Source organism: Hippichthys cyanospilos, chromosome 16 (genome assembly GCF_059441005.1).
Source record: "Hippichthys cyanospilos isolate Australia breed blue-spotted pipefish chromosome 16, RoL_Hcya_1.0, whole genome shotgun sequence".
Classification (NCBI taxonomy): Eukaryota; Metazoa; Chordata; class Actinopteri; order Syngnathiformes; family Syngnathidae; genus Hippichthys; species Hippichthys cyanospilos.
In genome coordinates this window covers 3,114,163-3,131,188 of record NC_142384.1, presented here as the reverse complement: position 1 = coordinate 3,131,188, position 17,026 = coordinate 3,114,163, and the positions used below count along the sequence as shown (strand labels likewise).

Sequence of the window (17,026 nt, the reverse complement as noted above, 5' to 3'; positions counted from 1 at the left end):
TATGAAATTTTACCAGCTCTTTTTGTGTTAGTGAGTTTATTGGTTGAGTAGAACAAGCGATTCATGTGCGAGAGATTTTAGTCTGAATGGAGTATAACGTGCTGCTTGAGTGACGTGAGACAAAAAAACTGTGTTCAGTGTGAGTAGGGTCTGCTGCAATCTGACATGCACATCCAGGTTCCTCGAAGCTTAAAGATCCTGAAGATCTTTCAGCTGACACCCTCTCACCCTAGTCTTCCGATCCCATCTTTTGTATTCACCCGTCCACCAAAAGGGGTGGTTCTATGGCCAGGTCAGCATGTTGTGTCCGTTCCACTGCTGCCCCCTTTCGGTTGGAGGGTTCAAATCTAGCCACCTTAGCACCTTGGTGAATACTCTTGGAGATACATTGGAGGTCCCCACCGTCCGAGACCTGTGGGCGTCAGTTGACTGAAATGTGGATTCGAGGTTGAGAATGAAACAATGCGCAGTGGAGCAGCTTTCCTTCACTTCTGGGTGTTATGGCGTCTGTAACAGCAGGAGGCCCCCCTGGGGGGTGACCAGACCACAATGTGCAACTGATCTTATTAAGTCAAGAGTGAAGAAGAAGCTACCAATCTATATTACACTAGAATTTCTCCAGAGAAAATTAATAAAAGCTTCATTATCATGTATAAAATTATATAAATCCCTTCAAAAAAAAAAACAACAAATAATATATATATATATATATATATATATATATATATATATATATATATATATATATATATATATATATATATATATATATATATTTATATATATATACATATATGCCCCTGTTTTACGAGATTAATCCGATCCACAGTTGGGCTCGTAAGACGAATTCACAGTATGACGGGCAATCAAACCTATGTTAAATAGCGTTTAGAACCTCAGGTAAAAACATTAAAATTGTACATATTTATTAAAAATTGGTACCAAAATAGTATAGTAAGTGCTACATATATATAATATACATGTATACAGTCAGAAAACATCATAAATAGAAAATTATAGAAAGGATTTATTTATTATTATAGTATTATATAGTATTATATATATTATAGTAAGGGTAGCCTAGGCTTGATTATCTTTAGGTTTGTTTCCATATAAATCATCTTCTTATTTCGCTCTTTAACATCACGAGCAATCTTGGGACCCATGGCGAATCCTTTCAAGTTTGAATCAAGCAGTAAAATGCTCTATAAATTCGGTTTTGTAACCACTTGCAATGGAACAAAGCTTTACCATTCTACCATTTTAAAACGAGTGAGTTCGACCGATAGCAGACCAACAGCTCCGTGAGGAGACGCTGAACAATAGCAGACCAGCATTGTAGTGACATGTTGCATGGAGGCAGTTAGGCAATTGAACAGAAAATAAGTGCAATTACCTAAAAACGCCTGCAGATGGAGGTGAAACAACACAAATACAGCCAACCACCTAGGGTCATGACAGTTGTTTTTGTTGCAAAGCCGGATGAAAATACAGTACCGTGCAAATGGGACGAAAAAACTCAGTATTCCATGTCGCAACTGGAAAAAAACGTAAGCCGGGGACACTGTAACACGGGGGTCCCTTGGACATATATATACCGGTGTGTGTGTGTATATATATATATATATATATATATATATATATATACTATATATATATATATATACTATATATATATATATATACTGTGTATATATATATACTGTATATATATATATATATATATATATATATATATATATATATATATATATATATACATATATATATACATATATATATACTGTATATATATACTGTATATATATATATATATATATATATATATATATATATATATATATATATATATATATATAAATATATAAAGTGATCCCTTTCCGAGGTAACTATAAATGCATTTGCCATGGGCCCTCCTCGGACGTGGAACTACTGCAGTACACATATTTATTTAAGTCTTTAGTGATTAAACCTTATACTGTACTCTTAAGTGATTAAACCTTATACTGTACAGTGTACACTAAGTGAACAGTTCCCCCTTTTCTTTGAAGTCTCATGCAGCTCTGGTCATATTAATAGCGGACGTTGAGTTAAAGTCAGATCTGTCCATGATCAAACTTGACAACATTATTATTATTCAAATATTATAGTTTTATTTTAGTGGCTTTTGAGGCAAGAAGGGATTCATTGAATTAATACATTTAATTTGTGAAATAATTAGACACATTATACCAGATAATCAAGGCACATCTTAATTGTAGGATTTTTATTTATTTTTGGTCACATCATATGTATTGTATATATTGTACTTGAAGGTAATCTTAAAAGTATGTTGATAGATTTGTAATCAAAACCGTATATCTGTTTTGTCTGATGTCTCTGTAGTTATGGACGAGTATATGCTGCCGATCCCTACAACCACACACTCACTCCAACAGCCACATACAGCGTTGGTGCCATGGTAAGACTGCCATGCCTCTTATACTTTTGTCCATTTAGACAGCATATCTTATCTTTATCACAGTATCAACATTTGTATTATGCGGGTCAAAAAAGATATACAATATTGAATTCAGCTCCTCTTTCTGTGGTGCATGTCACTTGCTTTAATTGTGTTTTCATTGTTCATCACTGCAGTAGGTGCAGTAGTGGGAATAATACTGGCTAAATGGCCAATTATCACATTGTGTTTCACTGATGAGGGAAATGACAAAATCATGCTGATAATTCTCTAGGCTATTTGAGATTTTAGATCCAAATTGTATATTACAATAGGCTAATCATCATAATAGCTTCCATGCTTATGAGTCCGTTCATTTACCAGTGCACTTAGCAGCAGCAGCAGCAGCAATAGTAGGCTTTAGGCCAGGCAGTAAGAAGCTCCATGCACACCTGGGATACATGGAAATTTTCTTAAAGAAGAATATCTATCACAGTGCATTAAGACACATCATGCAATATGCAATATGAATCCTATTTTCTATGATTTGTTTGAACTCTAAAATGTCTAAGACATGTGATCTTCAGTATTATGGTGAAATTGTGGCCATTTTTTGAAAAAAAAAAAAAAAAAAATTCCATTGCAGAGTGATATCACATGTGACTTAGGATCAATTTTCTATGAACCAAAGGAACTGCTTTACCAAAGGGCACCTTTGCATCACGGGCCATTCAACAATTCTACCTAATCCTACCTAATATTTTAATTTTATGGAACATTTATGGGACAGAACTGCACTTCCTCATCTTATAGCAGATCATCATGCGTCGTCATTGGCAAAAAAATCCAAAGACAATTCATTATCAGTTCTGGAATCTAGTTGATAAATGACAGCGTTCCTATTTTTAATTGAATGCTTTAATTGATGTATTTTTGAGCAATTTTTGTCACGAGGCATTTGATGTTGCTTACGTGACAGAGCTTGTTTCTTCCACCAGCGTAGAGAATTGTGAGTCAGATAAAAGTACAAAATTTAAAATGCCTTGTGAGTGGTCATATGTTTTGATCGTACACGTACGTCATGAGCAAACCACAGTTTTTGCTTTCATGATCGTTTAAGAGGGGTATAAAGTAAATCAAATATGAGCTATGAAATATGCGTGAAGAAAATATGAATGGGTTGTTGTTGCAAAGCCACTCTCTCTGCCTATAATGCAAGCAATGCATACAGTATTTGAAGTGACTCATCAATATTGAAAATAGTGTTGATGTAGTTATAAAGTTGAGGGGGGAAAAAGATCACAACGTGTTGAACAATCAAAATGTCATAAAAAAAATTGTATTCCTGCATGCAAAAAATGCATTCGTGGAATGGAATGATGGAATGATCAATAAAAAAACAATACAAGTTAAATATTCTGTATATAATAAAATACATTGGTAAATACTGGTGAGGCAACCAGTCATTCAGCTCATGGCACTCCTACAAGAAAGATGATTGATCAATGAAGGCAGGAATTGTAATCCGATCCTGCCCAGGATTTCATCCACCTTTTATATATACCAAAGGGTGGCTCGGTGGCGCAGTCGTTAACACGTCTGCCTCACAGTTCAGGGACCCGAGTTCAAATCTGTCCCGCTCCGGCCTTCCTGTGTGGAGTTTGCATGTTGTCCCCGAGCCGTGTCTGCGGCTTCCTCTCACACTCCAAAAACAAACATGCATGGCAGGTGTATTGGACATTCTGAATTGTTTTTAGGTGTGATAGGGTGCGTGAATGGTTCTCCTCTGTGTGCCCTGCAATTGTCTAGTAACCAGCAAGCGTGCGACCCTCGTGAGGATAAGTGGCTCTTGAAAAAAAAAAAATATATATATATATATATATCAATTTTGTGAATTTCATATTTTGTCGGCGCCATTTTTACAAACTACGTCTCATGGGCTATTGTCCTGTTGTATCACTCTTTATCTATTGATAGATGAGAATGTGTTTAATGCCAAAGAATACTAGAAAGATTAACACATAGGGCCAAGGAGGCTATCAACTACCAATGTGCAGAATGTGCAAAACCGCAAAGTGTGATGAGCTTCGTCTTAACTTATTTCAACTTGTCTGAGCTAAATATGCATAAGGATGCAGTGCATTCAGCAAATAAAGATCACAGCAATAATCAAGTTGAGCTCAGTTACAAGTATCTAGACATGCACCAAAAAGGCCTAGTCTAGCAAAAACACGAGAAGTTATTGATCCTGAGATCAGTAAAATTAGCTTGATGATCCAACTCATTGACGTAATGATCCAACACGGTTAAGCATAGCACTGTGATTTTGTGTACTGCTCTTCACGGGTCTACTTTAAGCTACCTTCCTTTGGCCAACTTCTCAGGCATTGTGCATGGGCTTTTCTGCAGTGCTGACATATCCTCACTTAAACTTAATTGAATTTGTCTGCGCTGCTAACGGCAGTCCAAATGCCACATTAATCCCGCCTGTAAAAGGTGATGAATGTCCTCATGCTTTGGCGGCCCTGTCTATGTTAGTTATTATATTTCTAATTTGGTGGAAACCACCTCACCCCGCACTCGTTGGTAATGAAATAATTAGTCATTTTGATAATTAAATCTCCTGTGGCGCCACAGCCACAGGGAAGAAGTGAGGGAGAAAGAACTGAGTGAGATGGTCAGAAGAGTGTTCAAATGTGATCACTGGACACTATTTCACACTGAAACCATAAAGAAATAACTTTATAATTTAATCAACCTCTGAAAAGTTATACTTTCTTATTTAAATGCTGTTAATTATTAGCAAACATGTAAAATGGCAGAGATTGATATAGTTTGCAACAACTTTCTTCTTATATTGAATGATTTATTACTTACCTGGCTTTCTATGAATTGCATCAGATGACAAAGTAAGGTTCACTGAAAAGTGAAGCATGGCTTCATACCAAGACCGCTTTCATTATTTAAATACAGTTTCAATCCATTCTCTAGCTGATTGCAATAGTTAATTTTGAATCTTAAAATATAGTAGTAAGTAGAGATCTCTTCAAATAAATATTTCTTGATTCCCCAATTCCCTTTGCGGCTTAAATATCGATTATTGGCCATCTTGATGACCGGTAATCGGTATCGACCCTGACAAAAGCATATCGGTCGATCTCTAGTGTTGACCATGTAAGGATTTAGCGTTTATGTCTTTGAGCTGTTGTGTCTGTTTTTACGATGTTTTTATTTTTCTGTACAGCACTTTGGTCAGCTGTGGTTGTTTTAAAGTGCTTAACAAATAAGGTTGGATTGGATTGAATAAGGTGGCCAAAAGGAATTATGGCCGCAAGGGGAATAGCGACTGTCGATAGAGTCTGCAGATTTCCAAATTTTTCAGACCAAAATGATGAGTTTCTACATAAATTTAAATTTGATGAGAAATTTTCAAGCTGGGTGGGCCTCAGAGGCACTATCCACGCTGGACACCAAATTCAGTGCAAGCTTGGTGTGTGACAATCTTATTCCGCTCTAAATTATTTACTAAATATTTACAAAGTCAAACTATTTTTTTTTTTGTCATGTGCACGTGTACAAACAAGTTTCTCCTTACATCAAAATTGTTCCTTTGCTTTTCACACTAATGTCATAAAAATAAGTACTGTACCAACAAAAAACAAGGTTTAAACAACACACAAGTAACAGAGCACAAGTATGAACCGTAAGCGAGCAGGTTATATACAGACATCTACAATAATCTTCAAGATACCTATAATAATGAGCAAGTGTACATGGCAGATTAAATATTGTTCATGGTCAGTTAGGTCTGGCTATTTAGAGTGCTGTTCAAAAGAAGGAGCAGCAGAAATCGTGCATGGTATCGTGCTTGGCATAGTCACACCTGTATGTGATGTATGAGAGTGATATTATTCGTTGTATTGTTCTACTAGTGACTGTTGAGGAGTCTGATGGTGTTGCATTTTGTGACATGGCTTCTTTGTGGCATGTTACCTTTTTAGTTTGATAAGTTGGTTTTGGCAAAGACAACCAGAAATTATGTTAAAGACATTAGAAGGTGCAGCTTCATCTTCTTCAACTATTTCTGGCACCCTGGTACACTTGACTCCATTGATGTCCGGAAGGAGCGTGTGTGTCAATGTAATTCGTATGAGGCAGCGAGATTTTCAAATTATCGGAATAATTCTATGTCTTGTATCAATACTAGATTTATAATAAATTAATATTGAGGTATTGTTTTTTTGAAAACCCTCGTCTTCTCATCTGGTTCTCATGCTTTGCGGTAACAAGGGCAGATGGTGCATGCTTGAAAAAAGCACATACGTTATAAGTTTATTTTTAATTGTTGTTATAGACTTGCATGGGTGTGGGTAGTGATACCACCACTAATACTGAAGCTTTGAAACCTTTGGCATTAAACTCAGTTGTATATAAGATCACCGTAACACAGCATCATCTACTGTACACATATTTGTTGTTTGACATTTGTTTTGGAGTGATGACACCATCCAGGAACCATTCGTGTGTGGGAGCTTTCTGATATGGTGCCACCAAATAAAGTAAAATACATGCACTTTCCATGTTCATTCAATAGGGAGGTATTTGGATGATGTTACCACTGTCAGCGTGTTCTCACACTAATCCTCGCTGTCCCTGTGGGAATATGGTTTAAGTGGAGCTGCAAAAATGATGCACAATATCAACAGTAATCATAACATTGCTAGCTTCTAGCATTAAAAGTTCTGCTGGAACAGACATGACTCGTTTGACATTTTCACGCAGTACGTATAAATGATCTACTGTATATACAGTCCCTGACAAAAGTTTTGTCGCTTATCCATTTTGTAGAAACAATTGCTAATAACCTGACTTTTAATTATTCAATTGGTTTCAGAAATGGCTCACATGAAAGCTAAGACCCTCCCAAATGATGTTGAATGTACAAATATATATTTGTTTCACTGAAAAAAGATTTATCATTTAATGGAGACATTAAGGTCAAATTTTGTCGACTACAGAAAGTAGTGTGAAAATTGAACTAAAAATGCACTTCAAATACAAAAATTCATTACATATAAGCTTGAAGGACTGCATCCATGCCGTTCGTCAAGGATTCAAACAATTTATTGATGACTTTCAAGCCCATGGAAGTCATACAAAATATTAAATTTGGATTTTACAGCACCACTACTTACACCACTACCCATATATCAGTCCATGCAATCACTGCTATCTTCTTTCGCAGGAACATGGCGACAGACACCCGTACTGTTCCGTCATGTGATTAGTTCATCATGCCTGTGATTTGGTCATTAGGTCATCATGCCTGTGATTCTTTAAAGCTGCAGGAGACATGACAATTCCAACAGAAAATATCCATATCTACCAATATACATGTTGAAGAAACAAATATAGGATTACTTATATACAACTATTCTAAAAGGCAGAATTTCAAGGTGTAGCCAAGCAATTGCAGGGGTCCCTACAGTATTATACCAAAACATGTTGTACATGACGTGGTTCTATTGGCTTCATCAAATTGTGATCTTAAACCCTAACTTGGGCGATACCCAGCTAAGTGTGAAGTAGCCGGGATGAAATTGAGCACCTCCAAATCTGAGCATATGGTGCTTAGTTGGTACTTTAAGGTCGGTAATGAGAACCTGCTCCAAGTGGAGGAGTTCATAACCACAAGTGTTGGGAGAATGGAACATGGAAGACAGGGAGATCGGCGTAGCGATATCAGTCCCTTGTGGTAAAGATGGAGCAGAGCTAAAATGTTAAATCCTTATTTTACTTGCTGATCAAAGCACCCATCCGCTTCTCTGTTCATGAGCTGTGAATAAATGATTAAAAAAAAAAAAAAAAAAATTCGGATACAACTGAGTTTCCTCTGCAGGGGGTCCAGGCTCTCTCTTCAAGGTAGGGCGAAAAGCTTGGTCATCTGGGAAGGACTCAGACTCGAGCAGCTCTTCCTTCAAATTGAGAGGATCCAGATTAGATGGCTCAGGCATCTTGTTTGGAGGCCTTCCTGATGTAGTGTCCCAGCACACCCTATTGGGTGGTGGGCCCAGGGTTGACCCAGGACATACTGGAGAAACTATTATTCTGTTTACACGTTGTCACCATTTGTTTACATGTCACCATTCAAGTAATGTTTGGGTTAATGTCAAAATTTGGGTTGCTAGACCATTCTGAATATCTTCATTGTCATGTTAGCAAAGAGGGGTATGTTAAATATGTGATGAAACATAGACATAAATTCCCTTACTTACTTTCTACCGCCAATAAAATGTATCACTGTAAATGTATGTCACTCAACAAAGTATCTGAAAAATTGGTTTCCTCCCTTTGTTACCTCTGAGTTTCGTCCTGTTTGTTTACTCCATGGAGAAATCAACGTATTCATGTTTAGCTTGCTAAGTAGCAATGTAACACGGATGGCTTTTCTTCTCCCTAAGGTGAGATTTTTGTGTGTGTGTGTGTGTCCCAGATTTCTTGCGGATAGAGCATACGCAAAATACAAACCAATGTCCCATTCGAAGTAATGAAAATGTGCATGCACAAATCAGGTTAGTAAAGCAGTAACCCAAGGTTCTTGTAGAGGTTTTTGAAAAAACAAAAAATATATAAAAAGCATATTTGGGTTTTTGCTTGTGTTTACACGGCTTTTAAAAAAACTATTGCCAGTGTTTGGGTTTTTACAGGATGTAGATCGTGATATTTTGACACTTTCCAAAGTTAAATATATGCATATAAATGACATTTTGCACATTGGTGATTTAATTTCTCATTCAATATGAGTTTTATGGTATTGATGTTTCAACCAGGAAGTACAATGTTTTGTTGGCGGGCTGTGCTTCTCGCTGTATGGCTGCCACATCCCCTTCTTGAGGTCATTCAATGCTGCCAGCCACGAAACATCCAGCCAGCCATCATCTTGATCGCTTATACTCACGAGAGTCGCGAACCAAAAGCAGTCGTTTTATTGACATTAAAAGCAGTGTCTATGGAACGTACGCATTGACACATTGCTCCTATCAAATCGGTTCCTGTGGGAACCTAACATTCCTAGCAACAGTTTCACCTGCTGGTGACTGACATTGAACGTGCTGCTGTGTGCTCCCAAACACACATTTTCCCCATTCGGAAACACCGAGACATTCCCATCCCACGTAAGCTGCTGCGTCTCAACCTGACCTCAGATAAGCAAAAGAGAATGAATGAGCTAATGAAGCAGTTAACGACTTGTTCCTTATTTACATTAAAGAACATTATAAAATGAAATCTATGAAGTGCATTTGTCATTGAAGATGGAGAGTTTTCTAATTACAGTGGTAACTCTACTTACAAATTTAATTTGTTCCGCAAGTCATTTTGTAACCTCATTTTTTTGTAAGTAGAGACGCTTTTTACATGTAAATAGCCAAATATGTTCTAAGCCCCAAAAATGCTCCGTAACCCTGTAAATAATATCAATAAATTATAGAAATGCATCAAAAATTGTAACAAATTCTAATTAGAATTACATTAGTGCATGATAATCATGGAATTCAAAATAAATTCTGTATATAATAATTGCAATCAATCATATTAATTGTAGTGGTTGATAACATGAATGCAGTTCTTTTGTGTGCCTTTAGATGGTGCTAGTGTGCTGGTGAAGAGTGTAGAGAGGGACTTTTATGGGTCGTTTTAATTGTACATTTCCAGTGATCTAGGCAAAATGTACAAGTTCACAAGAGCAATAATATTTATTATGGATAATTTTGAGCATGTAAGTTTTCTAAAATGTAGTTTGCGGTCATGTGAAGTGCTTCCTCTGTGACATCAATCAGCCCACTTGGTAAAGTGCTAAAAATGTGCTAACGATGCTAACGCGACAGGCCAAACTGATATGTTACGTATGTGTTTTTATTTGAATATGTACAATGTTAGTTTCTGCGGTGTGAACTGTTGGTGGGAAGTGTAGATGAAGCGTGTACAGACGAAAAATGCAAGACCGGAGTAAAAACTGATGCAAAGAATTAGTGTCTCTCGTCTCATGGACAAGCCGCCATATTAATAAATGATAATACCCAAAGTGATATGTTACATATGTGTTTTTGTTTAAATATTTACAATGTTAGCCGTAGCTAACATTAATTATATGTTCGTAAGCTCTGCAGTGTGAATTGCTGGTGGGAAGTTTGGATGACGCGTGTAAAGACGAAAAATGCAAGACCACAGTAAAAATTGGTGCAAAGAATCTTGTGGACAAGCCGCCATATTTATAAATGATAAAAACGCATCAAAAACTCGAACAAATAGACATCGTGGGTTGTCATGATGTATTATAAAAGTCTTTTTCGAGCAAGCTCTGGTGTCTCATACCACATTATTATATGCCAACAATGTTGTCTTTCGTAACTAGATACAATATTATTGGTGTTTTGTTAACTGAAGTTTTCATAAGCAGAGACATTCGTAAGTAGAGGTACGACGGTATAATAAAGTCACAAATTGTTTACCGGTAGTTATATTTTCACAGTTTTTTGGAAAACGTTTCAAAATCTGTGCAAAAATAACAAGATGCGTACACTTGCAAGCAAACGTTCAACTGTACTTCAATGCAAGTTATCGTCGCTCCAAAACTTTTTTTTTTTCTAGGACATTTATAACTTTCTAAACATGATATTTTACTTGGAATACAGTGCAACCTTCATCCATCTTCAATTAAAGCTCTGTCAAAATTTCCATTTCCGGTCATTTTTTTACAAATACATCTTTCCTTCCAATTTGTACTGACTAGATTTCTTTCACATAGCTGTTGGCATGTTCCCCTGGCATGAAGTGTCTTCCTGTGCTTGCTGCATGATGATTGCGCAGATCATGGGTCTTTTCTTCCTCCATGGGTTTGCACTGGAAAAACGGTAATGCGGTAATGTTGAAACTATCGTTCTAGTTGGTAACTGGGCCGTGGTGGTCTTAACAAAGCTGTTCATGTCTTTATTTTCGTTTGTACATGGTTGTTGTTTTTTTCTTTTTACAATTGCTTTTTTTTACGTGTGCATTGTGAGTAATTGTGTTAATCTGCACTTGCTTTTCAGAATGCATTCACCCCTTTGACGGATGCCAAAACACGGAGCCATGTTGACGATGTAGGACTTGTGCTGTCCTCCCTCCAGGCTAGTATATACCGAGGAGGCTATAGCCGCTTTGCTCCCTATTAGCAACACTTCCAAACTGAAAACTCAACCTTCCAACTGGACGGGAAGAAAGCATGTGTGTGTGCGTGTGTATATGAGAATGAAGGATTGTGAATATAAGAGACATTGCTGAGGCCTGGGTATTGCAATACATGCAATGTAAGCATAATTTCAGCATCTCCCAAGCGCGAGAAAAACATATAAGACTAAAACGACAGCTGATATTTTTCATCTTATACCTCAGATATTTTGTGCTGTGTATTTTGATATTGTGGGGTTTTGGTTTCTAAAGATTTAAACATAGTTTTCAGCTGTAGAAATTGTGTCCATGGTACTAATAGAGAAAATGTTAGAGTAAAAATTAGGACACAGATGAAATATTTATCTGATAAATATTGTTGTATATAACACCCCACACTATGATAGTTAGGGTTTTTATTTTCTTGTTAATACTTTTGTCACTGAAAAGCTTGTGTCTCCAAATGTTCAGATTGTTTTATTCCTAAAACAAAGAAAATTATTTTTGTCCCAAAGTGTCAGGAAAAGAGAAAATTAAACTAAAAATGGTTTAGAAATGTAAACATTTTCTTGCAGACTAGTATGTTTTTAATTGTTTTAAGGGACTATGCTTGGACTATACTTTTTTTCCTCTGCATCTTTTTGCACTTGCTAATTTTGACTGATGCATTTTTTTACGCTGTTTGGGAGCATTTCAAGAGGTCTTGAGAAGAGGTCTTGAGAACATTCTCATACAAAGGATGAATTAAAAGTTTAAAGAATCAGAACTATTAAAAGCGACGCAAGATTTTTAAACATTTGTTTTTCAACATAATCCCCATCAAGGGCTGAACATTACAAGAAGAACTCATAGTTTGGGACATATCTCGATGCTTCTTATACACGATGCTTAAAACCTTTCATACACCCCTTGTATAAATTGAGTTTTTGTGAACGTTAGTGGTCAGGATAGACTAGTCAAAAGCAGACTAAGGACGTAAAAGAATGCTAATTATTTCAACACAATCCTCATGACTATCTTTATTTGTTTTGAATTAAAGCAGTTTTGGGTTGACCTCAACTTTACATTCCACTGTGCAGTTTATGTTAATTGAAAAATGGCTTCTTTTTTTTCAGTTGTAGGAGAATATTTTGTGTGCATTGTTTTATTTATTTTGTTCTCTTAAGTTATTTTTACTTTTTGTGATATGTATGACCCTTTTGTTCATTATTTTGGAGTAATTTAATCATGATCCAAAATTTATATTAGGATGTGGATGGGAACTTCTAAGGAATGTCAGCATGCTTCAGATTCTCTACATGATAGAAATATGAGCAAAGGTAGAGTTAGTCAGGGGAAAATTATACGTGTCTGCAGGAGACTGCAGCTTTATTGACATGCAGACTGCAGCTTTATTGACATGATGTGGTTTGATCCTGTACACAGGTGTGGAACTCCTGTCCTCGAGGGCTGGTATGTTTTATGGTTATCTTTTCCCAACCGTGATTCAAATGATTATTAGCAGCGGTGGGCACCTCGTCAGCACTGACGGACTGTCCGTCGGTGACAGAGGCCCAGACTACCAATGACAGAAATGCTAAAAAAAAACCTTCAAATTTAAAACGTCAAATTTTCAACCCTTGTTGTGATCGTCGGGATAGACATTGCAAATCAACTGACTTGCATGCTAATCTACTATATTTCTGCATGTTTGTAGTACAAACTGCAATCAATCTACATTTAATGGGACAATGGTCACATTAACGCCATCAAGCAGTGGATCAATATGGTCAGTTGGGGGAATAAACTGAATTGGTTCAATTCACTACTTGTCATTCACAGGTATAACACAGCTGACTTTACCAGAGATTTCTTTGTAGTTGCTCACTTTCTTAGTTCTGCTCTCATGAACCAAAATGCATACTGCACACAATCTGGCCGACCAAAAGTTAAGAGTGATGTTTAGAATTAAGTGTGAAGACATTTGTGTGTTTGTGTGTGTGTTATTTTGCTTTTTGAATGTTTTACATCAAGTGATTGGTTGCGGATAAGAGCATTCCACTGCAAGGAGGTCACCATTTCAAATGATCAATGGGTGGCAGAACATGTAAAGCGTGGTAATGCAATCCAGAGGACATGATTGCTAATTGCACTCTCACCCCAACTGCATTCACTTAGGTACGGGTTAATCATCATGATGGTGTATTATAGTGTTATTTAAAGCAGGGGTGTCCAAATCCAGTCGTCAAGGGCCGCTGCCCTGCATGTATGCCAGGTCTCTTTCTCCGACACACGTGATTGAAATGATCAACTCATCAGCAAGCTCAGCAGAAGCCTGATAATGATCCTGATCATTTGAATCAGATGTGTCAGGGAAACATGCAGGACAGCGGACCTTGAGGACTGAGTTTGGACACCCCTGAGTTTAAGGGACACTGTGTGAGATTTAGACCGTTTTTTTTTAAGGAATAAATTAAAGGATTATACATTTCTAAAAACTTTTTTTAATGACCAACACTGTGCTGTCCTTATAATTGTGCGTCTATTTATTAAATTATATTACATGGGGGGGTGGCACTTCTCCAGAGGCTGGCATGTTTGTTATAGCTACGGACAACGGTAAATGCAGCACCTCCTGCTATCCGTAATGGAAAACGGACTAAATCTTACACAATTTACCTTTAAAGCCATCAGTTGACTTTGTTTACGTGTTACACTTATATTCATGTTATGTGTTTCAAGTGCAGTCTAACAGAAGCTGCAGACATTGTGTTAACATTAAGTGTAAATACGAAAATAGAAAAAAGAATTAGTTTGAGTGCAGTGTGACTTCACATGGTCGACTGAAGTTGGTTGGGCGAGTTGACGATGGATGTGGGGGCGCGCCGGGAGTCGGGGGGTTTGCCAATGGATCGACGGACTGACGATTTCGATTTTCCGTGTGAAAAAATAGCAGACTGACGATGAAATAAAGGGGGCGGGGCACTGACGAATGTCAGCCCAGCAAAAAAGGTAAGTAGCCCACCTCTGCAGGATACTGGCCCTCGAGGACTGGAGTTCCACACCTGTGCTGTAAAGCCAAAGCTTTCAGTGAATTTAATAGTATGTTCATGTTAATATTTTGCGTAGTATAAAAAAGGGAAGGGCTGTCATTGCAACGGAAACATTATTTTTTTTCATTATCTGAGTATTTTGTGTGCTAAAATATGTTTAAAAAAATCATTTAAATTAAAATCCGGGGGAGTGTGAATGAGTATCAAGAATACTTTTGATAAATTTAAGACATTAACCATAAATTGAGAAATGTGTGCACTACTCCTAGGATGTTTTTTTTCTTTTTTTTTGGCACTTCCAAAACATTCATTGGTGCAACTGATCATTTTATACTGGAAATTTAAGAATATTATATAATGCAATATATAGAATATATTGCAGTGTATAGTTTTTTTTTTTCATTTAGATTTTTGTCCAGCAATTAAATTGATGGTGGATAAGATACAATAATCAAACAATGTATGATATTTGAACTGTGCAGTGAAGATGTTATCTTATATGAAATAATAATGGTATAATGTTCTAGATTTAGAAAATTAGATAAAGTTGTTAGGGCAAGCTAGCCCCTTTTCTATCAAGTCATGTTCCGGTTTCTAGCAAGTCTTTACAAATAATTACATTGTAGTTATGCAGTATATATATGCTCATTTGTTTATATTGTCAAATGTACCATTTTGCACATGTAACATGTTATTTCCACATAAATCTGAGACATATCAGTGCTGTAGGTGTACATTTTCTCTCTTTTTTTTTTAATACAGTTGATTTTGCACTTATGTTATTCTTAAAGTGACATCTTAATTTTCTAGACCTTTACTCTTAGGAAAATTAACTGTTTGAATATTATACAATTATATACATATGAAAAGTAAATCATTTGTGAACAAGCTAATTAATGGTGTACATAGAAGTTCATGGAATTAATCTGTAGTTTATTTGAATGACGCTACCTGGGAAAAAGAAGCTTGGCTCCAGCTATATTGCAACTTGCAAGGCAATCCATAAACCACTCCTTGCACCACATTCTGTTTACAAATAGTCCCAATTAGGGGTGTTGTTACACACATATCTTTCCTTTTGTATCGATGACGAATTCGAACCCTCAGATGCACCGCATTAATGGCAGCGTAAAAGCATCAGGGCAGTTTGGCTCTGCTGGTTCAAATCTGTGTATGATCTGAATGACAATGTTTGCTCAGAGACGAGATGACTTGAAGGTCTTCACTATGCTGAATGTCTGATTCTGTAACTACTTTATCTAAGTGCTGCTTCCAGTTGGTGTTGTGGTTCAAATCGATTCTTCCTGCACTGTCATTGTATGTGCATGTACTATGGTTCTTCCACTTGTCAATAACCATCAATAAAGTTTTGTTTTCTCAAGTTTTAATGCTCAGTTTCCATTCTGTGCATATTTTAAGATTAGGTATATATTATATATATATATATATATATATATATATATATATATATATATATATATATATATATATATATGTGTTACGAGATTACCGTAATCCATTCCACGGTTGGGGTCGTAAGGCAAATTCATCGTATGACGGGCAATCCAAATGTTAAATAGCTAATGCGTTTAGAACCCCATGTAAAAACGCAAAGCTGTACATACATATTAAAAATTGGTACTAAAATATTATAGTAAGTGCTACGTATATACAATATACATATATACAATCAGAAAACATCATAATGGAATAATATAGAAAGGATTTAGTTATTTTTGAATGGCGCTTGTTATGCCCCTATTCCCTAGTAAGGGTAACCTAGGCTAGGCTACCTTCGTATTTCTTGATCATCTCCAACTTTGTTTCCATTAAAAATCATCTTCTTACTTCTCTCTTTAACATCACTTGCAATCTTGGGACCCATGGCTAACCCTTTCAACTTTGAATTAAGCAGTAAAATGCACTATAAATACGGTTTTGTGACCACTCACATTCAAACAAAGCTGTACCGTTTAGCCATTTTTGAACCAATAGCAGACCACCATCTCCGTGAAAAGACTGACCAATTGCAGACCAGGATGAAAAAACTCCACATTGCAACATGAAAATAATGTAACGTTACAGTGTTGTAACACGGAATATTATATATATATATATATATATATATATATATATATATATATATATATATATATATATATATATATATATATATATATATATATATATATCGTCAGGGCCAGCAAGGCCTTCTATGCTGGTCTAACATAACCTGACAGTGTTATCATCGTAAACTATAATAATTTCAATAACTATAAGGAAATTTCATTTCTTCTCAAATTCATTTTTACTAAATATATACATTGTATATGTTATTGATTTATAA

At 36.2% G+C, this 17,026-nt stretch overlaps 1 protein-coding gene across 7 annotated transcripts in view; it reads left to right on the top strand.

Annotated features, from left to right (window-relative positions):
• Positions 1-16,060, top strand: part of rbfox1 (RNA binding fox-1 homolog 1) — a 275,153-nt gene extending 259,093 nt beyond the window's left edge. For 5 of the 7 annotated variants that reach the window (XM_088437956.1, XM_088437955.1, XM_088437954.1 and 2 more), the window contains 2 exons: positions 2,386-2,461; positions 11,530-16,060. In XM_088437956.1, coding sequence (XP_088294082.1) covers positions 2,386-2,461; positions 11,530-11,652 — 199 coding nt within the window. In that variant the 3' untranslated portion in view covers positions 11,653-16,060. The remainder of the gene's footprint in view (positions 1-2,385; positions 2,462-11,529) is intronic. The other 2 variants (XM_088437960.1, XM_088437958.1) reach the window with 1 other exon arrangement.
• Positions 16,061-17,026: the final 966 nt, after the last annotated feature.